General features: G+C 42.3%; 1 protein-coding gene across 1 annotated transcript in view; it reads left to right on the top strand.

Moving 5' to 3' along the window:
• COLEC12 (collectin subfamily member 12) overlaps window positions 1-6,109 on the top strand; it is a 102,963-nt gene extending 96,854 nt beyond the window's left edge. Inside the window, exon 10 of the mRNA XM_054817739.1 lies at window positions 1,134-6,109. Within this exon, the coding sequence (XP_054673714.1) occupies window positions 1,134-1,153 (20 nt within the window). The 3' untranslated portion in view covers window positions 1,154-6,109. The remainder of the gene's footprint in view (window positions 1-1,133) is intronic.
• The last annotated feature ends 6,046 nt before the right edge of the window (window positions 6,110-12,155 follow it).

Below are 12,155 nucleotides of genomic sequence, written 5' to 3'. Positions count from 1 at the left end.
AAGGCTAGATGCTACGGCAGTGCCTTGCTGAGGAAGAGGGGGACTCACACTTGGAGCACTTCTACTCAGATCCACCCCAACACGGGCTTTTCTAATACTCTGCACGATGCAGATGCTGGATTGATTGCAATAAATCTTGTGCTCTTTCACCACAAGAAAAGAGCAGCCTTCAAGCTGGCTGTAGGCATAGCACGCTCTGCGTCTTGACCATCTCCTGTAGAATTCAAACACGCTTAAAATTTCAAGCGTGATTTGGCACGTGTGCTCCAGACTCTGGCCACACTGGAAGCTGTTTTTATAGGCTCAGTGGCCATGCAGGGGGGAAAGCTGCTCTTAGGATGGCTCAGGGACCAGCCTTTGAAAACCAAAAGGACTCTGTTTTGAGATTTGTGCAACAGGAGGCACCTGATGACTGCTAAGGTGGTCTGAAAATTCCCACTGCTGCCAGGAGACGTCCCATAGGGCTGAGAGGCTGGGCCCACAGGCCATAAGCAACTCATCTGTTGCAGCTGGTGTGGAGGACTCATAAACTGTCAATGGGGCCGAGCAGTCACCCAGGTGATTGCCACTGGGCATCTCTTTCTGGTTATACAGGCATTTCTGCAATGGCAGAGGGCAGGTAGTTCACATGGCTGCTTAGAACCTAGCCCTGTCTTCACAGAGCTTGGTGGTATTTGTGTTCATGGTGGGGCTCTGCCCAAAACATCATCTCCTCCATACAACCTATTTAAACATTGCTTTGCCAAGGATGCCTGGCTGCTGCGGTTACAAACGTGAAGGCAGATGGAAATGTCAGCTAGAGCCAAAATTACATCCCATCCACAAAAAAATGCCTTCCTAAAACAAGACAAAGTGCTGAATAAACTCTGTGTGTGTATAACTCTTGGTGTCCAGAGTAAAGGACCATGTATAAGTAATCTGCCCTTGTTTTCCTACATTCGTTATTTTAAGAAAACTTCATGGTTTACAAATATTAACCCTCCAGGACTCAGAGGATCTGAATATGAGTCCACTTAAGTTTTTACCATACCTTGTTCTCTCTAAGTTTTCTTTTTGGAAATGCATTTAATCTTCACAGGCTTTTTACATGATTTTTTTTTCTCTTTGTTTTTCTTTTTTCTGTCATACTCTAGGGCAAATATTTGGAGTGTAATAGGCTGTGACTTTACAGATACCTACATATTGTGGAAATTTACTTAAGGAAGAAGAAAATCCTGGGAGAGAGCAACATTGCCTACCAAAATTGGGGGGGAAAAAAAACCAACACAAAAGCAAGCACTGAAAACTGGTTTAAATGCATAAAGGAATTCAGCAGCAACTCTTCTCCAGCATCCAGCAATTATTCGAGGCTTTTCAACCCACAGCATCAGGAAATACCGTTGGACTAATTCTGCTATAGATTTTCTTCCCAACCAGTAACCATATACATAAGCAACTTTTGTCTTCTGAAGAAAGACATTCTGTCAATCTGAGTAAGACTGTTGGTCACTCATATAGAAAAACATATAAAGCAACCGTGTAAACAGTATGTTTCATTTGCTAAAATCCCAAATGTAGGAAAATTATACAGATACACGAATATATAGATTTTATATAAATATATATATATAGTCCAACTCTTATCAATAATATGGAATATACTTTTAAGAGCTTTTAAAACTTTGTATTTTTGTACAAAATATTTGCTTTTTACAATTGTTCTCTTTTTTTACTGACTTTTTTTACAAATATAGTGCACAGGGGCCAAAGAAAACAATAAAGGTACTAATAATTCATTAAGGTTTGCTGTCAGGCCTAGCTCAGCTGTAGAGAAATATTTTTCCAGTTAGAAATATTTGTACTTTCCCAGATGATTTGTTCTGGTTAAATAACTTTTAAAGCAGATTTTAGATAGTGTTTTCCTTATTATATGCAGTCTAGTCTGCATGTGTAACAATTAAGTTGACTAAGGACTAGATACTCATTATAGCTCTGATCACAGCCAGTGTTCCACCGGGTACTATGCAAAGACCATGTTAATAAAAGCTCGCTCCTTCCTTCCTTCCTTCCTTCCTTCCTTCCTTCCTTCCTTCCTTCCTTCCTTATCTGCCTGCTTCCCTTCCTGCCTGCCTTCTTTTGCCTACCTTCTTGCCTGCCTACCTTCCTTCTTTCCAGCCTGCCTGCTTTCCTGCCTGCCTGCCATCCCGCCTTTCTGCCTTCCTTCTGCTCACAAGAAATGCCACAGAAGTAAATCTCTGAATTTTTAGAATGATTTTGAAATGTTTTCATTCCTTCTCCCTTCTCGTGAGGAATTCTACCCCAGTAGGTGCTACCCACATTGCAAGTCAAGCCCAGACGAAGGATTTTATGAAAACAGAAATGAAGGAGCTGCACATGCTGAAATATGTTTCTTTTTAAGACAGATTTCAAAATTTGGTAAGAAAAACATGCCATAGTAGGAAAAGTCTAATCAATCTGCACTTCTCCAGAGTGCTTTGTAAATCAATCTCTCTGTTTTCTTGGACCAGTACTTCTCTCCCAAAGAAACTAGAAAATAAAATATGCTGCAAAACAGAAAGCAGTGTGGCTAATAAGATGATATCATCACCCAGCCAGTTTCCTCCACGGTCCCATGAGCTGTTGTCTAGGCAGCAGTGCTGCTTAGCAGGAATTAAAACATTTAGCAACCAGTTAAAGTTCATTAGCAGAAGCCTTGGTTTCGGATCCCAGTTTTTATACTCTTTGCATGGCCACACGCTATACCGTGAAGGAAGTTGTTCTGGCTTCTTGGGAAGGAGAATTGTTTTTCCGTTGCCTCCTGACCTGCCATTTACCTTGGCTGAATGCAGATAAATTTGTCAAATTACTCCAGCTCTGTTGGAAAGAGACAAGATTTTGTACTTCAGATTTTCAAATATTGCTCCTAAGACCAATCAGTTAAAGATTACTGCTTTCCTACGTCCCACACTCCCTCCAGTGTTTGGGGGGGGCGGGGGTGGGGAAGGGTGGCTTTTAATTTTAACTATTATTTTCTTAAACAAAATACACAAAACATTTCATTTGGGAATCTGTCCTGTGGTACATATTAGAAACAAAACAGGAACAATATGAAAATTGCATATGTTTCATTAAAAGTGAAAGGTCTGTGTATTACAGCTGCAGAAACCATGTGTCGCCATCTCAGAGGCAGGGCTTTTCTTCAGACCGTCTGCATTTCCCGAGACTTTTCTTTTGGCTTTTTCATCAGGTTTTGAATACAGCGTGATTCTACCATACACCCTGTCATGCTGTAACTAGGAGTTGTGTGTAGATACACGCTGTAGTCTTTACATACATATTTACACAGTGTCTGATGCGATAATATTAAAGTGCTATTTTTGGATGACGAGGTACAAAACTATTACTTTGCATGCCCAGAGAGCCTCACAAATCCTGCTGAGTGGAGCTTTGCAGAGCCACACTGAGTGAGAAGGACTGCTACCTTTGTTTTGAATATTGGCTTATTTAGGTGAAATAAGCCCATTCTGAGCATCTGCCATGTTAAATGAAGTTCTTCTTGCTTTTTATTCATGTGATAGACTTCTGTCCACAAAAGTAGTTCATGAGAAACCTCTGTGTTAGCCCCAGCTGTACTGTTTCCTCGCTCTGATTTCATCCTTCTCTTCCTTCAGCAATAGCAGTGATGGTACATATCAAGACGAGATGATCCAAGAGTCATCTAGTCCTCCACTCCCTCTAAAGAGGTGATCAACAGCTATAGCTGCACTGACGCCTGCATATGGTTGCAAAAATGGCTGTTTATCAACTATAGCTGCTCAGCTCATTGAAAACCACGGGCTGTTTTGTAGCTTTAGCATGGAAATAACCATTGAACTAGGACAGCTTAAGGATGCAACGTGTTTATGAACTCAATACTCGCTTCAAAGCGAATTTTGATGCTGGGTTGTAATTACCTATAATAATGTTCTAATTATCCACTTTCAACTGAGAAACGAAACGTGCCTGGGCTGAAGCTCTCTGTTTACACATTTGAAGCAAAAAGTGTAGCTGTCAGACAGAACTGGCTGGAGAGGGACGCTGCAGTTGCGTGTCTGGTGTGTTCAGTCATCCTTAAAATCTGGCCTGAGCAGCCAGGCGGGCTGAGACAGACCATCCTTCTGACCCAATATTCCTGCGGGGGGGGGGGGGGGAGGGGGGGGCGGGAAATGGAGGTGTCAAACGGCAACAAAGATTGAAATCACTGAGAGGACCCGGAGAGTGTTAAGACAGCTCAGGAACCTGTTGGGGAAAGGAGAGACTGGCAGGGATGCAAGAAGGACACCAGGAAGGGCCAAGAAATTGTCATGAAAGTCAGAGCTGCCACACAGGGTCTGGAAAACATCCCTGTTAAATCTGCTTTCTGTATCCTTTCAGCGATAACGTAGGTTGTATGGAAAGTTTTAAGTGATAGGAAATTATTTTGTCCCAGCTCGAGTTTTGGCTTTCCCTTCTTATGTACAAATACTGTAACTTGGCATACCGAGTACACATTTCTATCGGCCTCTTTCTTGTTTTACATCAAACTAAATGCAAGTTCATATACCATGGTAAGCACTGGGACTGTTGCAGGAAGGGGAGTGGAAAGCAGAGAGCGTGCAAAATCATTGTGATTTACATCCAGTGCTGGCTTTCTAATTTGTCATTTCTGACTTCTTTCATTAATTTATTTGGAAACACCTTCAGCTGATTAGAGCATATAAATCTCAAACTCTCATCCTTTTTTGATGTCTATAAATAATACCTGCAAATGTTCCAATAAAGGAACCACTAAGCGGAGACATGGAAGTGAATGTTGTTTACTCTGTGTGTGCTTGTGTAACCAAGAGAGATGTGGAGATCGGAGAGGTGTGGAGCCAGAAGCATTCGTAGGTATTAAAAATCAAACTGATGAAAATTATTTTCATTAAATCCTTTCTTTTCACTTACACCATCCTAGTTCTAAGCATGACTGTGACTGTGGGTTTTTATCCCTTAATTGCAGTTTTAGTGTATTGTTCTTGCAGCACCTAGATGCTAGAAACTTGGTTATAAAGGTCTGAGCTGAACAAGACCTTTAAGAAGGTCTTAAGAAGCAAGAATTCCCTCTTGCAGTTCACTGTCCTAGCAGAAGCACACAAAGCGCCTGAGATGGGGCCCCAAGTGAAGGATGTCTTGAGTAGAGCAGGATCAGTCCCTAGATTAGCCATTATCGCGTCTAGCTTAAATTGGCTGTTTATAATGGCTAATCTGATCTTGCTATTTCTCACTCTGACCTCCTCTTTTAATTTTCTGTTCCTGGCAAGCAGCTCCTCTGTTTTTAGTGAGTAGCAGGAACTGGTCTCTGATCACTGGCAAGGCGAGGAGCTGGTCGGAGAGCTGCTGCTGGCTGTCAGAGAAAACTGCTCCGCAGCGCATAGGGGAAAGGCAGCCCAGTCGACTCGTGTGTGAGAAAACAAAACCACTTTTCCCCAGTGCAGCTTCCTTGGTTAAAAGCACAGCAGCTCATGCAGATGCAGCATCCAAAGGGAACAAAATGTCTCCAGCCCCAGCGTCCAGACTCACTTTGCTTTTTTCCTCCTTATTTCTGCAGGTGCCTCTGTGCACCATTGAGAAGTTTGCTCCTCCCCTGGAGCAAGCTCTGGGCTGCTGCGTGCAGGCATCGGGGCTCACACTGGTGAGGGACCGGCAGTGGGACAGCCGCCTGTGCCCCGTGCCCCCAGGTGGGACACCCCTCTCCTCCCAGGGCGCGGGCAGGAGCCAGAGGAGGAGGCAGCTGTAGGGCTCCCGGTGCATACGCACACTCACTCAGAGGTAGTTATAGGGGTATCTATAGATGGGAAAGCACAGTGCCTTACGGACAAAACCCTTGTTCCCCAGAAACCAGGCCTTCCTAAAACCCAAGCCTATTTGTTCATTCACCACCTCCACCTCACTTTTTCCATGCTGTTTAGTGAAAAGAAAAAAAAAACTTGGCTAAAAATTTTTTTAAAGTTCTCATGTGTTTTCTTTCTTAGGGTGGAATACGTTTGTTTTTTCTTTCCATCTGGCTCAGACATGAAAAAAACATTCTTTGATTTCTTTTTCAAAATAAACTCAGTGTAACACTCCAAAATTTGTGTAGTGATTTTTTTTTTTAATACCAGAACAATAAAAGCAAATCACTAGGCAAATAATGCTGTTTTTAGAGAAGATCTTGCATGCTGTGAGGATTTTCTTACCCAAAGCGTTTCCCAGAGGCATGTAAGTATTGCCAGCTCCATTTTGTGACTGGAGGAAAAAGGAGATTTTCAAGAATGTGATTCATTTTAATGTCTCGGGTTTGGGGATTTTGTTTTCACATGTTGGGGAGGTGATTTTTAGAGGTGATTTTTTACCAATGAAACCAACATTGGCATAGAGCAACTTAGTTTTCATACACCTCAGTGAAGGGAGTGGACTTTTCAACACCAAATTAACCAGAATGGTGTCTCTCCCACATCACCATGGGTATGGAAAGCGGCCGTTTCTGCTGCTGTTTTGGAGAGCAGAGCTCAGTGTGATCACAGCAGAGCAACATCAGCCAGTAGAGAGCAATATCTTGTGTGGGTAAGAGTTAACAAATGACACTAAATTACCAAGAGAGTCCTTGATCAGAGGGAAGAAGGTTAAAAGACTGCTGAGGCTATTGACTCCTCTGCAGCCCAACTTCAATAAATCTTCCAGAAAACATACCAAGTTCTACTTTAAAAATAATTAGGGCTTTCTTTGCCCCTTTAATAATTTTGGTTGCTCTTCAAAAACTTTATTAGGAACCTTCTTTACATAACCAGCGTGAATGCAATTATGTCCAGTTTAGACACATTTGTTCTCGTTCCAGTGCTGTCCTTTAGCTTAAATAGCATCTCTCCTGGGATCGTCAAGCAATTGTAGTGGTCAGTGTGGAGCCATTCATCTGGAGACGCAGTAAGGGATGGTTGGGAATAAACACATCCCTCTGACCAGCCGGGAAGCCCTGATGACAGAGCCTGGCTCTGGTCCCACTGTCCAGCCCCACAAGGGGTTAGCTGAGGACACGCTGGGCTTCTTGCTGAATGGTGGAAGTTTCCATACTCTTTTCTTGTTAGTACTGCTAGAGGACAGGGAGCAACAAAAGGGGTATAGAGGACGGTTTCCTGCTGAATTAGAGCAGGTTACAAGTGATTGCCTTTTTATAAGGTAGTGCCACGTTTTATAAGGCATTTGAAAAATTAGTCTGTAGGTCTGAGCTTAAGCACACTTATTCTGGTTTTACACCAGAGCAGAATCTAAGTGCAGGTCAGACTTAGGCCCTTGATCTTCAAGAGACTAAAATATCCTATTCAGAGATTAGCATATGATTTCTACTTTTTCTGATCTGTCATGCCAAGGCACAAACCCGCAGCTCAGGCATCGATGTGGTTCCAGGCTCTGAGAATTGCCTCCAAACTCCCCACATTCGCAGTCATGCTCCTGCCAACCTTGCCAGAGGTCCTGCTGGTGGAAGCTGCAAGTCTGAAATGTGACTTTGGAAGAAGTTTGGGAATCCCTCTCATTCAGAAGTCTGGGCATATTGCAAAGATGACATTTCCTTAATTCCAGCTCTATTACCCACACTCATATAAAACAGATGATGAATTATTTTTCTGAATGGTAACGATGTATTTTTGTCCACTTTTTTTTTAATGTCAAAATAAAAGCCTGGAGGTGGAAATCAGACAAAATATCACTTGGCATTGCAGTATCCCACTGTAGCAGGCAAATAGTGTTCCTGGATTAATGCCTGTAAGAACAGCATGAACTAATATTTGCACAGCAGACAGCTTAGTGCTATCTGCTTGTGGAAGGAAACTAAACTGTAGGTACAGCTTTGTCACTGGTCCATCTTTTGATGGACAGGGGCAACCCTACATGACTGCAGTGTTTCAAAGAAACTGTGGGAGATAGGAGAGCAAAAGGTAGAGAGAATAATTGAGGACAGAAAGGGAACAGAGAAAAAGAGAAAGGGATGGATAGGGAGGAAAAGAGATATAGATGGAGAATGATTGAGGAGGAAAATGAACCCTGATTTTCTCATCGTGGTTTCTAGTAAGATCAACCACAGAGGAGCTCTCTTCTCAGAAACAATATAACAGGGAACTGTCGTGGTTCTTTTAATTTCCATTCTTGATTGTGAAAAGAATACATCCTTGCCTTGCGAGAAGCATGTCATTCAGCTGGTGCCTGAAGTCATGTACTGCTTTCCTAGCACAAACAAAAATTCCTGGTGGCTCCAGGTCTCTAGGGAACTGGTTTGGGGCTTTTGTTTTGGTGGTTGGTTGTTTTGTCCTACATGTTCTTTTCCTCCTACACAAGTTTTGAAACACAGAATATTTTCTAGTTTTCCAGCTGTATTAGAAATACAGAGCTCAACTGTGGAAGAGATTAAAGCAAGAACATACAGCAGTTCTCCAAGCAATAAAGCAATGTGTGCAGTGGGAAATAGGTCTACAACAGTATTTGGACTCATAACTTCTATTTCTGTACTAAAGTCTCATTGGTGTCTGCATTTGAACAGGTGCACTTTATGATCAGTCAAACATGCATCATTAATAATCATAATAAACAGCAGCAGGAATGTACAGATGTTGAAAAAGAGGAATTAATGAAATAAAAAGGAGGTAGTTTGGTTTTAAAAAACAGATAGACAATTGCTGAATTTGAACAGGGAGAGTTCAACTTCAAATACCCAAGTGCTTCCTTGGGTAGGGATTTTAAAGGTGGCATTTTTAAATGAGTGACCACCAGCTTTCCCCAATTTTTAACTTTAAGGGGTAAAACCTGGAGCTTCCAGGGGACTCTCAAGAGTCGCCAGCTAGTGATTTCAAGCAAAAAGCTAATTTCAAAGTCAGATCAGATCTCTGCATCCCATTTTATCCACATTAGCCATGTTAGGAGTGGGAAGGTGGTCAAAAATCTGGGTCGGGGCTCTTTGCTAGCTGAAATCAACTCCTTTTGTGTGGTTTGCAATGTTAGGTAAGGAAGAAAACACTTTAAACATAAGTTTCACTCAAGTATCACTGGGAGCACTTTATTTATTTAGCAGACATCACCACGAGGTCTCCCCATCTGCGTCCATCTCCTGGCATTTTACATATGAGGAAAGTCTAAAAATAAAATAAACCAAGAAAAAACACAGGCAGAACAGCTGTTGTTCTACCCAGACAAAGCTCTGAATGAAAGCCATTATGATGGCGCAGACTCTGCAATTGAAAATCCATTTACATTTTCAAGTCTGATTCCAACTATAAATCTTAGGTTATATATATGACAGATTAAAAGACTCTGGCCCCACTACACTTCTCCCTGGCAAGAGAAAAACCATCTGCACAGTATCATTCGTGGTTGCTTCAACTCTGTAGGTATACATTTTTAAATGACATGGTGGTATATTTTTTCATTTCCCTTCCCTTCATTTTGACATGCAGCAAAATCACGTGCACAGCATTTTCCCCAACCCTGTGGTAGTTGGCACTCTGGCTGAGGAGACTGATGTGTGTTTTGATTTGCTCTTTTCCCTCAATTTGAGGGGCTACTGCACTATTTCCTTTGTAATTGCACTAGCCAGGGTAAAAACCCTGTACGAATATATGGCTGTGAAACCCTGCAAAAAAGCCAGGAATACTGCTCTCTTTCCAAGCACAGAGAGAGAGTGAAAAAGAGCGTACACCATGTAACAGCCTGTGCAAACCCATCTGGAGCTGACTCCCACAGCATTCTGGCCATGCTCTGGGCCGCGTGCTCCTCATGCCATGGGTAAGGGATGAAGGATGATAGTCCTTCCACGTGGAGAGCCAAGAACAAGCTTCCCGGAGCCCAAGCAAGCCTTGTTTTGACAGTTTGACTACTGGCTGAGAAGTGCATGGCTCTTGCACCACAGCTGTTGGGGGGTAGCTCCCCCACCACGGCTGACGCTGCAGCTAGAGTTGTTTCCATCCCAGAGATCCCGGAGAGCACTGGGTTAGCTATTTCCCAATGCGTATGCAGCAGCTTGCAAGGTTCAGCTCTAATTTTTAAACATATAAAAGGAAGATGAAGAAACTAGGTGAAGGATCTGAAGTTCTGCTGAAAAAAAAACCAACAACCCAACCTAGAACAGGTTAATTCTTTGATCATTAGCCAAAATATGTGACAAATAGAACTTAAGGAAAATATATTATTTGTTGTTATTTATTGTCAGTGTGATCAGGGCTGTACAGGCACTGGAAAGGAGCACACACCACGTGCTTCTCTTCCACATGACATGACACATCCAAGGGGTCACAAAGTGTAATACCTGTGGGAGGGCAGAATCAGACCTATTGCTTCTGTTCAAAAGAGATCACTGCCTGAGAAAACAAACCCAGAGAGCAAGGGATTTATTCAGGCACCTACTCATAGATGCTCAGTGCTCAGGGCCATCTTCTCCCACTGCCAAGGATATACGGTCTCAGGCTGTGTCATATATATGTGAACATCTCAGCTACCCCACAGCATCCAATACCTGTGGTTGGGTGACATCAGAGCATGCTCAGCAAACATGCCACTAATGCCACGCAGCGCCACAGACAACCTTGGCCTCGTTTAGTTTGGTTCATATAATAATAAGAGTATAATGGCATAAATAGATTAAATTCTAGAGCATGCAGAGTGTGCACTTGAAAAAATATTAATTAAAACATCAGCTAAAGGATTTTCAAGTTGGCTTCTAATCCTGCAATTAATATAGCAGGCCAAATTATGTCATTTACATGCCAACCAGAGAGGGAAGAAAAAAACTTAAATAGAGAAGAGCGTTGTGATGAGTGTAACACTTAACTTCAGCTCTTGAATTTAACAGAGAAGCAGCTGGTTTTAGTAGTGCTCATACTGTGGTTGTGAGTGACGCTGAGTATCACCATGCAGTGGTACAGGAAAAATGACAGTAGGAAAATGTGCTCCAGGCTCTTAAAAGGTGTTATAGGGTGAGCAGGGAAAGCTCCTTTCTTCCTTTGGGGAAGAAGAAAAAATGGGGAATTTAGAATTATATTAATTTCACTAGCAAATTGAGAGACCGGGTTACCCTTGTAACTAGAGGGATGTACATGGACAGAAAGGCATCCAGATTTACACCCAACGGACTGACTCCTAGGCCATCGTTTCCTGATGAACCAACCTAACAGTGATGACTGGACTTCCTGAACAGGCAAGAATCACATTCAAAAATCTAAAGGCACTGTTGTATTTAAGGGCATCATTAGGGCTAATTCAGATCGGGCTAGCTGAAGGCATGAGGTTTGCATTGCACTTTATAGGGCAGACAGCCCTGGCTGCCACAAGAAACAAAACTTGCCAAGAATATTGGCTTCTTTTGTCCTGCTCATTGATATTTACCTTTTACGTTCTTCCAAACTGGTGTAGAACAACCTTGCATTAAAACATATGCTTTAATGAAACAAAGTATTGATTTTAAAACAGGCTGTACCATGCCTAACAGGGAATCACTGAAAGCTGTTGCGGTTTAGGCAACAGAAGCTAGAGATACCTTAATGGTTTTCACCTTTAAGGAAATCAGGTGAAATTTGCCTGTTATTTTAAAAACTGTAGAGCCTGACAACAGAGGATTTACCTGGAAGACGTCCATCCCTCTACTTCACAGATTCTCTGCAAACACAATCAGTCTCTAGGGTCCTTCCTGCAGGGCAGTCAACCAGATTGAGTCCCATCTTGTACCGCTGCCACGCAAGATTTCCATGCGCAGCAGTCTGTCACAAAACCAGTTCATTTTTCTTCCCAGCTTATCAGATTATTTTTACTAAATTAAACAGTAGTTTTCTATAATAATTAAGGCCTGAGCCTGGCACAGCTGTAGGAGAGATGGGTACTACCATCAATTTTCCAGATGACATTTGGCAAAGATTTGAAGGCCCGCTGTGGTAAATCACTTAAATTTATGCTTGGCTTTAAACAGATCACTGGTACCATTGACCAATGTCTAAATGACTCTTCACCCCAGTTTCTCTCCGATGCTGATGAAATTTCACTACAGCTGCTGATGAAATTTGCCAAACAAAGTTTTGTGAGTATTCCCACAGGGACACTTGCAAAATACTTTGAGAAAGTTGGCTGGAAGATGGACTAGAAATATAAACACCCAGAGAACTCCA

This window comes from Grus americana, chromosome 2, assembly GCF_028858705.1.
Source record: "Grus americana isolate bGruAme1 chromosome 2, bGruAme1.mat, whole genome shotgun sequence".
In the NCBI taxonomy this organism is placed as follows: domain Eukaryota; kingdom Metazoa; phylum Chordata; class Aves; order Gruiformes; family Gruidae; genus Grus; species Grus americana.
Note: the sequence above shows the minus strand (reverse complement) of the source record. Positions and strands in the feature narration are given on the sequence as shown.